The sequence below is a fragment of the Neolamprologus brichardi genome, chromosome 8 (assembly GCF_056152115.1).
Source record: "Neolamprologus brichardi isolate AB-2024 chromosome 8, ASM5615211v1, whole genome shotgun sequence".
Taxonomy (NCBI): Eukaryota; Metazoa; Chordata; class Actinopteri; order Cichliformes; family Cichlidae; genus Neolamprologus; species Neolamprologus brichardi.
The window spans coordinates 303,533-318,773 of NC_142111.1; the positions used below are offsets into that span (position 1 = coordinate 303,533).

At 38.8% G+C, this 15,241-nt stretch overlaps 1 protein-coding gene across 1 annotated transcript in view; it reads left to right on the forward strand.

The window, feature by feature from the left end:
* ryr2a (ryanodine receptor 2a (cardiac)) overlaps window positions 1–15,241 on the forward strand; it is a 264,075-nt gene that overhangs the window by 156,118 nt on the left and 92,716 nt on the right. The window contains exons 57-67 of the mRNA XM_087845211.1: window positions 1,249–1,327; window positions 2,211–2,300; window positions 3,342–3,479; window positions 3,586–3,663; window positions 3,795–3,870; window positions 7,993–8,116; window positions 8,346–8,461; window positions 11,020–11,084; window positions 12,285–12,406; window positions 12,616–12,665; window positions 14,380–14,440. Of these exons, the coding sequence (XP_087701337.1) occupies window positions 1,249–1,327; window positions 2,211–2,300; window positions 3,342–3,479; window positions 3,586–3,663; window positions 3,795–3,870; window positions 7,993–8,116; window positions 8,346–8,461; window positions 11,020–11,084; window positions 12,285–12,406; window positions 12,616–12,665; window positions 14,380–14,440 (999 nt within the window). The remainder of the gene's footprint in view (window positions 1–1,248; window positions 1,328–2,210; window positions 2,301–3,341; window positions 3,480–3,585; window positions 3,664–3,794; window positions 3,871–7,992; window positions 8,117–8,345; window positions 8,462–11,019; window positions 11,085–12,284; window positions 12,407–12,615; window positions 12,666–14,379; window positions 14,441–15,241) is intronic.

Sequence of the window (15,241 nt, forward strand, 5' to 3'; positions counted from 1 at the left end):
ACGTGGACCTTCAAAGTAAAACAGGAAACACACTGACTGAACTCTAAACATGCAAACTTAACAGCAACTGAGAAGACAGAACATAGGGACCAGAAACATGGTACAAAATGGTCACAGTAGACACAACATTGAACACAGGGAAGCCATATTACAAAGCCAAAGAACTAAACCTATGATAACCATAACTGAAATCTAGGGAAACAAGAAACAGTACAACAAAGAACTCAAAACATAATCCATAATATAAAAACACGAGATCTCTTCAAAATAAAACAGGAAACATGAGAGGCAGACATGACAACATAAGACACACAGACATGAAACACACGAAGGGCAAGGGAGACTTCACAGGGGTTGAAAACACAAGGGGAATATAATAAGCAAATGAACATAGAAATCTAATGAGCTTAAACATAAACTATAAACATCAAAATGAACTAAAACTCAAAATGCTGGGTCATAAGACCCAGGATCGTGACAGAAACACTTTAATAACACAATTTGTTAAATGCGTTACGTAGATCTCTTAAGAGTAGTTTTACTAATAATGTATGGATCGCATCATTTTATAATGCAGTAAGTTGCCTGCTGTGAACCACCTTTATTTTACTCTCCGTCCGTGCTCTGCGCATTTCTGATAAATCGTTGCAGGACTTTTACAGACAGGTAAGAGAGGGCAGTGGATTCTTTTGTCACACATTAGGTTCAAACAAGGCCAACAACTTCCAAACCCCAGCCCAGATATCCTCTCTATGCCGTCTTTAACACTTGTAAATGGTATTTCAGGAATCATTGACAGGAAGTTTTTACAGAACGCTGTTGTAAAAACAGTCACTGTCCCCCATCTCTGCCTGTCTGTACATCTTAATGAATGTCATTAATGTGTTTTCTCTTTTAATAAAAAATAATTACAGAGGAACTTTTAGTTTTTACATTACTGTTAATAATCCCATTTTTAAAAGTATGCAGTTGAGAGTTTGTTACTAAAACTGGTGTTTTAGACTGCTGAGAGACGTAGCACGATAAATTCCTAAGTGTACAGTCTGGCGATTGACACATTTGAAATAATAAAAAAAGTTATGAGCATAACTGTATATTTTACATTCAGTCTTTGATACAGGAGTCCATAATGCTCCACTGGAGTGCCTTCAGTCATTTCCTGGCACTGGACAAAAATCCAGATTTCTACTTTCTCATCTTTGTATTTCTGTTTCTAATGCAATGGTTTGTTTTTTCTCGCGTTGACAGTGTGACTGTTCCAGAGAAACTGGATTGTTTTATAACCAGATATGCGGAGCACAGCCATGAGAAGTGGTGTATAGAAAAGGTATGTGTGATTTTTATTCTTGTTCTGTGTTGTATTTCCTGATCATACTGTTTTTCCCCTCACCATGACGACCAAAACAGTGTGGTACATCAACAGTCTTTCACAGTCACTGATAACAAATGCACCCAATGATAATATATAAAACACTCTGTTTCATATGTATGCTGTTTGGCAAACTTTACGGTATACTATACTTTAAGCTAATGATTAACATAAATGTCAATATACCAGTTTATTCTGCTGATACTTTTTTAGAGAAAGAAATATTTCTTGCTAACATTGAATAACATTGAGGGGAAAATGTTTGTGTGCTTTTTAAAAATTTCGTAGTGTTTCTTGTTGTCATCACGAAATGTAGCAAAATACAGGGTGGGCCATTTATATGGATACACAGTAATAACATGGAAATGGTAGGTGATATTAAAGTCCTGTTTGTGGCACATTAGTATATGTGAGGGGGCAAACTCCTCAAGATGGGGTTGACCATGGTGGCCATTTAGAAGTCGGCCATCTTGGATACAACTTTTGTTTTTTCAATAGGAAGAGGGCCATGTGACACATCAAAATTATTGTTAATGTCACAAGAAAAACAATGGTGTGCTTGGTTTCAACGTAACTTTATTCTTTCATGAGTTATTTACAAGTTTCTCTTTGTTCACAGCCATTGACATGTCGAAGAGGTTAACACGTGAGGAGCGGATCGAAATTGTGTTGATATCTGGTGAACACAGTAACCGGGTCATTGCACGTGCCACAAACAGGACTTTAATATCACCAACCATTCCCATGTTATTACGGTGTATCCATATAAATGGCCCACCCTGTAGAACTGCTTTTGGTTGCTGTAAAATCTGATCTGTAAATGTGAAATTATATTTTGTAGTTTTCCAACGGCTGGTCATATGGAGACCAGATGTGTGAAATCAGCAAGAACCATCCACTCCTGAAACCATACAAAAGCCTGTCTGAAAAGGTAGTCTGCATGCAGACATCTTTCTGTGGAAGTTGTGAGCTTTCTATATTTTATAAAAGATTTGTATAGTTTGTGTGAATGCTATATTTGGATCTGTGAAAGCTTAGTAATGATGAAAAACAGCATGGCAGGAATCTGTATTGAATCACAGGTAGCTCTCCTGGCTGGACAGCTACCTGTGTTTACAGTTGGTGAAATACTCATACCTGTCAGTTTTTACTCCTTAGCAGTAAAAGGCTGATAGGGTGTTGTCGTCATGGTGGCTGAGCGTGAACACCTAAGTTTGTGAATGCAGTAACTCAAAAACGTAGGAGCCTCTAATTGATGCCACAGGTAAAGATGTGAGATGAGTTTGAATCTCACTGAGCTCACGGTGAGAGGTTAAGTTTTCTGACATTGATACTACAGGTGCATTTACTAAAAATGTCAGAGGAGATAAAATCTCAGTGACCTCGACCTCAAGGTCGAAGTGAGTTTTCTGAAATTCTTGTGAATGAGACACCGAGGTGATGTAGGATTTTGAAATGATACCATCGGTATATCTGAGGGCTGCCACTTTTCACCAGTGTTTTTTTTCTCTTCTCTTTCTTTTAGATAAACTTTAGATATTTATTTACATACACTTCATCTCAATTGTGTTATATAATATTTGTTGCACAAGAGAAACGTATCAGTTTTATTATTTAATAATTGCAGTGGCTTGCAAAAGTATTCGGCCCCCTTGAACTTTCCCACATTTTGTCACATTACAGCCACAAACATGAATCAGTTTTACTGGAATTCCAGGTGAAAGACCAACACAAAGTGGTGCACACGTGAGGAGTGGAACGAAAATCATACATGATTCCAAACATTTTTTACAAATAAATAACTGCAAAGTTATCAAATGAGATTTACTAATTGAATGAATGGAAATGTATCAGCTGATGTGGGAACAGACATGTGATCAAATGATCCTGCAGAAGATCATTTGTTGGTGTGTCTGAGTTCATGCATGTTCGGTTTTTGCAGCACATCTGAAAGTAAAGTGTGACTTTGCAGGATAAAGAGACATACTGCTGGCCCATCAGAGAGTCTCTGAAGACCATGCTTTCATGGGGTTGGAGCATTGACAGGATCAGAGAGGGAGACTCTGTCAACCTTCACAACAAGCCCAGAAGGATATCACAGGCCAGTCAGGTGTATATGAACACCACCCAATCTTACATTTGTTCCCGAGGTACTCATTATGGATCAAAGGGAAAGGTGACATCATATATAATGCTGTGTGTTCAATCTCCAACAGCTTTCTTTTGAAGGAGCTTCAGCTTTCAGTCCAAGACCCACTGATATGAGTAACGTGACATTGTCCAGAGACCTGCAGGTAAATTATTCACAAGAACACAATGCATGCAAAGCCAGATTACTCATGGGAGCTGATAATGCAGATTGATTGATGGATGAATTGATCAGTGCAGTGTAAAAGAGTCACATGTCAAACATTTACTTCTCCAGTCAATGGCAGAGCTGCTTGCGGAGAATTATCATAATATCTGGTCCAGGAAAAAGAAACTGGAGCTGGAAGCCAGAGGTAAATCTTACACAGGAAACACACAAACAGGGTGTTCCTTGTTTCTCTGCCATCACAAACAGACAACACAGAAAGCTTGACTTCTTTTTTATGCATAGCCTGTAAAAATAAAACAGATGGAATTCTGTGAAGTGCTGTTTAGGAGATCAATACCATTTCCCCACGTCTGCTTTACAGTTGCTGTTATAGCAACTTTACCCAACCCTTTGATTTTTGTTGCATATTAACTGAAGTGCCATACAATCATTTTGGCAGTTTTTCTGTTAGAAGCTTGTCCATTTTGGTGTTTTGTTATTAATTATTTTATTTTTTGCTTTTAAATTAAACACAGCATGCTTATACAGATTCACCTGAGGACATTTACTACATTTAGCATTTGTGAACTTATAAGCATGAAAAAAGAAAAAGGAGAAAAAAAGAAGAAGAAAACATTATAACAATATTAACTAAATAAAGAGTAAAATAAAATAAGAAAATTCACGCATTAATTTTTAAGAATTCTAGAAATGGCTGCCAAATCGTACAAAAACTTGCCAGTTTCCCCTTTCTATCAAATCTTATCTGCTCCACTCGGGCCACAGACACCATCTCATTAAGCCACCTGTTAAAAGACGGGGCGAAGAACAGTGTTGGTCAAGTTAAAGTAATCAATAACTAATTACTGATTACTTCCCGTTACTTTACTGATTACTTATTTTCAAAAGTAATTAATTACTTAGTTACTTAGTTACTTAGTTACTTTTTAAAAACACGATTTACAACCTGAGTAGGTGATAAAGCGACAGATCTTTCAGCCCAATTATACTTTTTCTACATAATTCATCATACATCATAATCAAATGGAAAAGTCTCTTTTTAAAACTTGTTTTATTAGTTTTAATCTTTTAACTTTATGCATCAAGCAAACATTTAATTATCTGCAACATTCTGACTGGAAGAAATTAGTTTAACATTTAAACCTATTTTCTGCACATTCCAGCGCATAAAAAATATATATATATATATTTTTTTTTTTTTGTGTTTACACTCAGTCTTTCAAATAGATGCAAGTAAAACACAGCAGAAAATAAATAAAGTCAAAGACTAGGTCCTGTTGCTCTATTTTCACCTGTAAAGCAGGAGTAGGGTAGGCGGAGGGTTACCCTGGTGCAGGTGTGCAGCGGTCAGTGGAAGAATCCGCGAGTTTCTCTGTGAGTTTCCCATTACGTCGTAGCTACTCGCTGCTTGTTTGGAAGTTTAGGGGTTTTTTGGCTGTAAAAAGAAGTTTTCTTCCCACGCACAACGGACACTAATGTTTTTGTCACTTTTTATGGAATCAAACTCAAAGTAAGGTCAGTACTTCCACGCTTTAAACGCTGCACGCTCATACTCTCTGCACTCGATATATGATCCATAGTTGATCTGCACACAGCTGTTGTCACAAACGTTGCACTCGCTTACGTCACTGTCATGAGACATTCTCGCAAAAAACTCACGGTTTTAGTAACGCAGTAACGCAGCGTTCCTACGGGAAAGTAACGGTAATCTAATTACCGTTTTTGCAATGGTAATCCCTTACTTTACTCGTTACTTGAAAAAAGTAATCAGATTACAGTAACGCGTTACTGCCCATCTCTGCCGAAGAAGACCGCCACTGTAAAAGAATAAGTTTCTTTGCAGCCAGCATACCCATTGTAATTATCTGTTTTTGTGAAAAGGAAAAAGATTCGATTGATGCAAATGATCCAAGTATAGCCAGTGTACCATCAAGCGGTACTTTTTTCCTAAATTGGTTTGAAAACCACGTAAAAAATCTGGCTCCAAAAAGCTTTCAAGACAGGGCAATGCCAAAATAGATGTGCAAGGAAACCTCCACCGATATTACATCTGTCACATACGGGGGATACAGAATTATAGATCCGGTTAAGTTTAAGTTTAGAAAAGTGTCATCTGTGAATGACTTTAAACTGGATTAGTTTATATCTGGCGTTTATTGAGCCTTTCTGAATGTTGGACAAACAGTTTGACCGCTGGTCCTCAGACGGGAACACCGAGGTCTTCAGCCCATGAATGTCTTAATTTGATCAGAATCAGCTGGGATTGTAAAGCACTTCACAAACTGAGATATCAGATGTTTAAAATCTGCTTTCCGAATTATATCAGTATGACTTAGTGGCTTCAGTGGAAAGTTTGAAAAGTTTCGTTGAACAAAATTCCTTATTTGAAGATAACAAAAAAAATGTGATTGAGGTAACTGAAATCCCTTTTCCCCCATCATTCTAAAAACACCCTCTCCATTTTACCTGCTTTAAACACGTAGTTATGTATTATCGGCATTCTAACTGAGAAGTCTGGTAGTTTAAGAGATTTCCTAATGTGACTTAATATCTTTAAGGACTGTTTAACAACAAAATTACGACTGATCGAATTATTAGAAGAACCCGTGTTAGAAAACAATAAGACCAGTAATGAGGCTTCAGATACTGTTGCTGCCTCTACCTGGAGTCAGACAGGAAGCTTATAACAATAATCAGTAGGTGGACCTCACTCCCAGTGCAATAGAGCTCTTGAATTTGCTGCCCAGTAATAATGTCTAAACTCAGGGAGACCCAACCCCCCACTGGAAGTATTTTTTTGAAGATGAGCCTTGGATATCCGAGGGTTTTCCTGCCCAAATGAAAGAAAGAATCAATGAATCAAGCTGCTTAAAAGCTGCTTAAGTGGCAAATAAATATGAAGGTTTTGAAAAAGATATAAAAATCGTGGCAAAGACACCAACTGCATTTATTCGACCAATCAGAGACCGAGGAAGCAGTTTCCATTTTCTAATATCGTCTTTGAGCTTGTACAGCATTTCCAAGAAATTCAATTTATAGAGGAGTTTTTAGAGATCTTAAGGCCAAGGTAGGTAAAAGATATAGTCACTAATTTGAATGGGAGTGAGCTGAGAAACTGTGGGCATAGATTATCTGTTATTATAATTCAGATTTGTCCCAATTGATCATATATCCAGATAATTTCCCAAAGTGTTTAATGCAATTTAAAAGATTAGAGAATGAAATTTCTGGTTCGGAAAGGCAGATCAATAAATCATCTGCATACATATTAACAAGACTTTCAACATTCCCAAATGTAACTCCCTGTATACCAGGGTGGTTTCTTATGTTAATGGCAAGGGGCTCCAGAGCTATATCAAAAAGAAGCGGTGAGAGGGGATCCCCCTGTCTCACTCCACGCTGTAATTGAAAGGGGGAGGATTTATCTGCGTTAGTGAGAATGCAGGACACCGGACACATAAATCATTTTAATGCAATCCCTAAAACATTCCCCAAAACCAAATTGTTTTAGAGTCTCAAATATATAAGACCATTCAATCTGCTCAAACGCTTTTTGGGCATCCAGAGAAAGTCCTGCTGTTTTAGCCTCTTTTCCATAACCTGAGTAAATTGTATTTAATAATAAACGGACATTATTAAATGACCATCTACCAGGAATAAATCCTGTTTGATTAGGATGAATAATTGTTGAAATATGTTTGCTCAATCTTGTAGCTGAGGCTTTGGTTATGATTTTATGATCACAATTGAAAAGAGCAATGGGTCTATAATTTGCTGGGTCGCCTTCCTCCTTTCCAGTTTTGTGAAGCAAACAAATATTTGCCTCGTAAAGTGAAGTTGGTAACCTTTTATTTTTAACGGAGTCATTTATCATCCTCAGCATGAGAGGAGTCATTTTATTTTGAAAGGCTTCCGGGCCAGCTGTCTTTCCAAGTGGTAAGGCTTGGATTGTTCTTAAAAGATGTTTTTCGGAGATAGGGGAATCAATTTCATCTCTCAGGGTTTCATCTAATTGGGGAATAGATAATTGATCAAAGAAGTTGCTAAAATCACTCTGAGAGGGTTTAATTTTACTCGAATACAGATCTTTATAGAATTTGGTAAAACAAGTATTAATTTCCTTTGGATTGGTGCTTACTTTACCGGATTTTATTATCACTTTTTGAATTGCATTTAGGTGTTTTGAATAAATTCGATCTCAAAGTTGTGATGGACCACCAGTAACCTGGTAGATGTTAAGATGTCACATAGTTAAGTGCTGTCACAGTCTGTTATCTTTCTTCTCCGCCCTGCTGCTCTGTTCCAGGTGGAGGAAACCACCCACTGCTGGTTCCTTACGACACATTGACTGCCAAAGAAAAATCCAAAGACAGAGAAAAAGCACAAGATATCCTTAAGTTCCTCCAAATCAATGGTTACATTGTGTCCAGGTTGGTCCAACTATATTTGAATCAGTTTGTCTTTGGCGTTTGTTTTCAGATTAGATGATCAATTTCATAAAAGTTCAATTTTTCTAAAACTCAGAAAATACAACATTAGTGTGTGTAGTCCAGCGCTGGAGTGTGGATTTGATTTAACTTAACAAAAGCAGTGTACAACACATTTAAAAAAAGTTGAGAAATGCAAATAAAAGGAAAATATCCTTTGTGCTGATTCCAGAGGTGTGCAGTCACAGGAGCTGGACACTCCTGCCATAGAGAAACGATTTGCCTACACCTTCCTCCAGCAGATCATCACCTACGTGGACCAGGCACACCAACACATGATGGAGTTTGGTAAGAATCTTCTCATGCCTGTAAGAGCCACTTGTTTACGTCACCAACCTGGTTGTTGTCCATGATACAACAACCATGATACTTTTGCTTCATTCGGTGAAACAAGTTTGTCGTCCTCTTTTAGCAGAAGCGTTTTTTGTTTTTTGCATATTTTGCCAAGTACAATGCTTTGATGAAGGTTGTGGAGGTAGCTCTCTCTTTAGATACTAAATTGTCACTGGAGGCTAAAACAGTCTTGGGGTCTTGCTCTGAGACATTCCCAGATTTTTCTCTTTTGTTTTTCACACTAGGAAACGTGAAGGCATGGTGTTGTTATAGCACTGATATAACATTATGACCCTTTTTTATTTGGAGTTTTTACCTGGTTAGATGTCGGGCTGGGTTTTGTATGCAGACAGAGTTGCAACCTGTTTGTAAGGTAGTAAGTAATCTATAAGACAGTGGACATGACAAGACGGTGGTATGCTGAAAATTTCTCTATATTTTTCCTCCCTGTCCCGGATGTGAACATCCTCATCATTGAAAGAGTGTCCACTGGCCTGTAGGTGTAAATAGGCTGCAGAGTCCTGGCCTGACGAGGTGGTTCTGCTGTGTTGTGCCATCCGCTTATCCAGAGGTTGTTTGGTTTTCCCGGCAATCCTCCTGGCACTTAACAGCGTAAATGCGTCTCAACTGTTCCGATACTCCTGACACATATGGGATCACTACAGGTTTTCGCTTAGTCAGCGGTTGTCCTTCTCTCCTGGATCGGCTGGAGCTTTCTTTTGGAGCCTTCCCAGCTTTGACAAAAGTCCAGCTGGGATAACCACATTTACTCAGGGCCTTCTTGATGTTCTTCTGCCTCCCTGGCTGCTGTGTCAGTGGGGATGGTGTTCGCTCTGTGTTGTAGCATCCTGGTGACGCCCAGTTTGTGCTCCAGTGGATGATGAGAGTCAAACCTTAGATACTGATCCGTATGTGTAGGTTTACGGTACACGTCAGCTTTCAGATGTCCCCCATTACTGATGGAAATCTCACAGTCTAAGAAGGCTAACCTGCCACTTTTTATATCCTCTCTGGTGAACATGAGTGGACTGTGGTACATCCTGAGATTTGATTTTCACCCAGGTGTCATCCACAGACCTGAACCAATGACTTGGTGGTGTTCCAGGGTAGGATAGCAAAGCCCTCTTTTCCACTTCTTCCATATAAACGTTGGTCACAACGGGTGAAACAGGGGAACCCATGGCACCCCATGTTTCTGCCTGTAGTACTGACTCTTGCATGAAGACACAGTTCCAAAAGCAAACATACTTGGTTGGTGCTGAGAGTGACCCTGTTGCTGAGGTTGGGGTCAATCTCTTACAAACTACCTCCACTGCTTCAGTGGCTGCAACACAACTAAAGAGAGACGTAACCTTATACGAGACCATTGGTTTATCTGCCCTGCCCAAACCAGTGTTCCTCCAGGGAGGTCAAGGAGCCATTTACAAAAAGGAAAGACCATCTCTGAATCCAGGAGGAAGCCTAAGGGTACATCTTTCACCATCTTACAATGCTGTGATTGCAGCCATTCTCCAACTCTCTGTGAATGGTACTCATGGTCATTGATCATTTGCATATTAATGACCATGAAACTGACCTCACAACCCATTGTTAGCCAGTGGTGCTAGTGTCAGTCATTATGCAGATCTACTGTTTAAAAGGTTGGGAAACCTGCAGTAAGTTGAACCTGATGAAGTCAGTTGGATGAAATGTTTCTCCCTCTGAAAACGTCCAGATGAACAAAATCAACTTTACAGGGATGATTGCACACGCATCAATACACTGTGTGGTTTCTCAAGCTGTTGTCACAGTCAAGCGGGGGATGTTTGTCAGATGTGTGGGGATCAGATCTTCAGAGCTCACTTGGAGGGAAGAATGGTAGGAAGGCAAAATCAGAGAAGGTAGTGAGGGTGTGTGGATGAGGCACCACTGGACTGTGAACTAAACCTGCTGAACCAGTTGAAGAAATTGGTTTAGTGTTCATTTCTGAATTTAATTCATAACATGATTATAGAATTATCAGATTTCTCTTGTGCCCTGTTACCTGACTGTTCATTGGACTCCTTATGCAACCCAGTGGTAAAAACTCTAGAAACACCTCTGAGTGGCTCAGAGGTAGAGTGGCTTCTCTCCTCCAGTTCTTATTTTAAAGTGTCCCTAAACATAATACTGAACCCCAAATCCACCCATCAGTTTGCATGTGTGTGCTACAGAAAAGGGTTAAAGTATAGTGAGGATAGCACTTAATGAATGTGTTCATGTGTTCAAGCATAGAAAATAACAACTTAAATACCAGTCGAGTCCTGTTAGTCCCTCAGATTTCAAGCTCATGGCTACACAGCTGCTCGCACAGAGTTTAGCCTTGTTCTATGGCTTAGAGGAATTTCAAATACTATGCAAGATAATGCAAATGTAAAAAAAAAAAAAGAAAAATATTATTATTTAGTGAAGTGTTTGCATAAAAAAAATTATGTTTTTATATTTTCCACAACTTAAATTCATCATCCATACTCACTGTATTGTGTCTGTTGTAGATGTGGGAACACGACCAAAGGGAGAGAAGATTCCTCATGAGCAGCAGATCAAGTTCTTTGGAAAGGTGATGAAATTTTTTTTGACTATACACTGATTTTTGTTGTTTTGTTTTATTAAGTTTATATATTAGATTTAGGCAGCACGGTGGTTAGCACTGTTGCCGCACAGCAAGAAGGTCCTGAGTTCAATTCCACCATCAGGCCGGGGTCTTTCTGTGTGGAGTTTGCATGTTCTCCCCGTGTTTGCGTGGGTTCCCTCCAGGTACTCCGGCTTCCTCCCACCGTCCAAAGACATGCAGCTTGTGGGGATAGGTTAATTGGATAATCCAAATTGCCACTAGGTGTGAATGTGCGAGTGAATGTGAGTGTGAATGGTTGTCTGTCTCTGTGTGTTGGCCCTGCGACAGACTGGCGATCTGTCCAGGGTTTACCCCGCCTCTTGCCCTATGACAGCTGGGATAGGCTCCAGTGCCCCCCGCGACCCTGAAAAGGATAAGTGGAAGCGAATGGATGGATGGATATTAGATTTAGTTTTTTGTAATCAGCAACAGAATTCAAGTTATCAGGTTGACTAGAACTGCAAATAATTATGATCTCTTCTTCCAAATTGACACAGAGCAGAATAAGCATTTGACTGACAATGTGCGTTCCACATAACTCAAAGCAAAATGTGTAAATTTCAGGCTTTTCCTGGTTTGTGCCTGTTCAAAATCCTCTGTAATGGTTAGCTAAAGAGGCACAGTGACAGGACAGTGAAGGCATGGACACAGTTCTTGATGATGTGACGTTGTATCTGTAGTGCAGAATTTTAGGGGAAGAGCAATGAACATAAAAATCATTAGTTACTAAATTTTTGCAGGTAATTTACTGAAAAGTGTGCTAATAATTAACTCAAAAATAGAATATTTCACTACCAGGGACCACATCCTTGGTAACGATGGGCGATGAGGGATGAGGAAATGTGAATAGTGCTGCGGTTTGGCCTTGAAGGGGACTGGCGACGGCTCTCGGGCCGGGCATGAAAATGAGAACAGCAGGTTTTGGAGAAGGGGGGTTTTTATAGCCTGAGGCCAGAGGGGGCGTGAAGGAGGAGTGGTCCCGCTCCTCAAATTCAGATGATATCTCCACTTAGTTTGGCACCTGATAATGCTCAAAGTGTTCCATGTATAGAGAGTTATGTATTTTATTAAAACTGACCCAAAAAGTTTCTGGAGACTAAAATCAATATGATTGACAAGCTCCGAGGCTTCATGTCTCACTCCTAGGTCGTCCTGCCGTTGGTGGATCAGTACTTTAAAAACCACAGGCTGTACTTCTTGTCCACGGCCATCCATCCCATCAGCAGTGGTGGCCATGCCTCTAACAAGGAGAAGGAAATGGTGACCAGGTGAGCATGGCCAGCATTACAGTAAAACGTCAGGCATATTGTTGAAAGGAATAAAACATGAGAATGTCTTATTGCCTAAATATTGAATGTCTGGTCCTATGGGCTCTTTCCTCTGTGTTCCTCTCATTTGATTGCCTCACACTTTTGTCTTCCTCTTTTGTCTTCTTCCACTCTGCCTCTTCTTCTCATCTTCCATTAAATCTTTTCAGTCTTTTCTGCAAACTGGGAGTTCTTGTCAGACATAGGATATCCTTGTTTGGTAAGGACAGTGTAAACATTCGAGTTAACTCCCTAAAGATAAAATATTTGATTTTTAAGTCAATTTTCTTAAAAGATGGAAAACTGCAACTGTGTTTATTAGCTTGCTGTCTGTTTCCTGTTTTTGATGGCACGTTGTGGTTTATCCTGGCATGTTACCAACACATTTAGACTTTTTGAATAGTGGAAACATTTGCAAGAGTTTATTTTCACTATGCAGCCTTGTGAAAAACTAAGTACACCTCATGATTCAGTTAATTGGAAAAACACCTTTAGCAGCATTGCTGTAGTTTTGGTTTTCTATGTGAGTTTTTCAGTCTCTTATGTTGTTGTGAAAGAGTTCTGGCCCAGTCTCCTTTACAATGTTGTGTCAATTCTTTAAGATTTGCAGGTATTTATTCATGAATAGCTGTATCAAGTATATCAGTTGGCTTCATGTTTGGCACCTTGATTGTTTTCTTTTCACATATGAGTCCAGAATACTTAGATATGCAGAGAGGTTCACTGTCAGCTCAGTGACTGCGAGGTGCCCAGCTCCTGCGGCTGCAACACAAGCCCATCACCAATCCCAGAAGTCTTGTGACATCTTTGTTCTTTGTATTCTTTGTTCAGATTGAACTTTACATAAACCTAAACATGTTGTCCTGGTCTTTTTAAATAGAGGAGGCTTACTCCTCTATTTCTAACTGTGCTGTCATGAAAGGTAATATTTAACATGCTAACTGAGACGATCAGTCGTCAGTCTGAGCTGTAGCTTATGTCTTTTCAGCAATTCCTCTGAGCACTGTTACAGTCTGACTTTAAGAGTCCTGGGAAGATTATGGCCTGATGTTAACACATCAGGGATCCAGATGAGCAAACTGCAAAAAAAGGGTCACATTTGCTAATTGGCAATAATTGAAGTGCATTTGAAGGACATCTGGCTACTTACCCATTAATTCCTGTTGAATTATTACTTGTGTACTCAGTTTTATACAGGACTGCATGGAGTCCTATGGAAACGTTTTTCTGACTGACTGTATTTTGATACATAGCACTTCTACTGCAGTTTACTTTTAAATATATCAGACGGGAGCTTCATAAGCTAACTTGTAATTGGTGCAGGTGTCTGCAGGGATGTCACGATACCAGAAAGTTTGAGCCTGTATACTTTAATAATAAATATGATACCACTCACACATACAGTGACAGACTGAACAGACTTTTCTTTCCTCCAATGCAAAATACCAATACTATCTAGTTTTTCTACCAGTGACTTGGTAGCAAAGTATGAGTTGTCGTGGCATCCCTAAGTGTGTGTGCATGCATGGTATTGTGGGTGTATAAATCACTGCGTCCTCACAGGAAAACGATGTTCCATTGCTTCAGACTCAAAAATGGGCACTTTAGAAACATAATGTCAAAAATGAAAGATAATTATTAGTTGCATGTAAAGCAAAAGCTGTTAGAATATCAGTTATTCTGATATTTAATGGCCTTTGCTATCAGCCACTGATGACAGGGTAAAAGTAGCAAGTGTAACATTTCCACTTAACATAAACTTTATTTTATAATTGTTTATTTATTGTTTTTCCAAGGAACATCATTTTCCTCAACATAACATAACAGTTGTTGTGTACGTGTGGTTTTGTGCTAAAAATGTCACATTCAAGACAAATGCTGTGTGAAGCCTTTGTGCTCCATGATGTGAGTTTCACAGCTAATTCTCTCACCAGGGAACAATGCCACTTCCATCGTCAACTGTCTGCAGATACTGGGACAAAGCCTGGATGCCAGGTAAAAATGTGACCAGTTGTGACCTCATGATGATGAGTGACGGGAATGCTTTCAGCTTTCTATGGAAAAACATAAATGAATAAAGCAAAAGAACAAATACAGAAAAATTAACATGAATCAACGCAGATTTTCCAAAATAAGTACCACAGAGAAAAGGAATCAGTGACTTTAACCCAAAGCAGTATGAACTACACTGAGTGTGGTAGTCGTTAATATAAGCTGCAATATTAGCTGTCAGGAGATAGCAGTCCTCTTTTAAACACAGTGGTAAAGTCTGGGTTTGAAGGGCAGAGACGTAATAACAAACTAGTGTATCAGCCAGGAGACCAAAGTTTAGTTTGATTTGATTTGGTAATTTATTTCAACATGTGAACAATATACAAGTACATTTAGAAAAGAAAATAAGAGAGAGAAAAATACTATACAAACTACATAAAAAAAAAAACGTTCTGATTAATTTACATGTTGAAAGGGAAGAAGTAAACACTTATTTAATCCCACCCCTTTGCCATAAATTATCAGTTAATATTTAGTCAGCTTCCTTACTGATATAATTTGTAATAAAAATAGTGAACAGATTTCTAATGTACTATATACTATAATATCACATCATGAGTTTTTTTTTGTTTGTTTGTTTTTTTAAATAGAGACATTCACTTAATTTAAATATTTTCCTTTTCTTTATAGTTCGAGAAGATCATATTTTTATAACTCTTTTTGAACAGTTTTATGTTTGGACGTTGCTTTAATTCCATATTCAGACTGTTCCATAGTAACACTCCATGAACAGAAACACAAAAG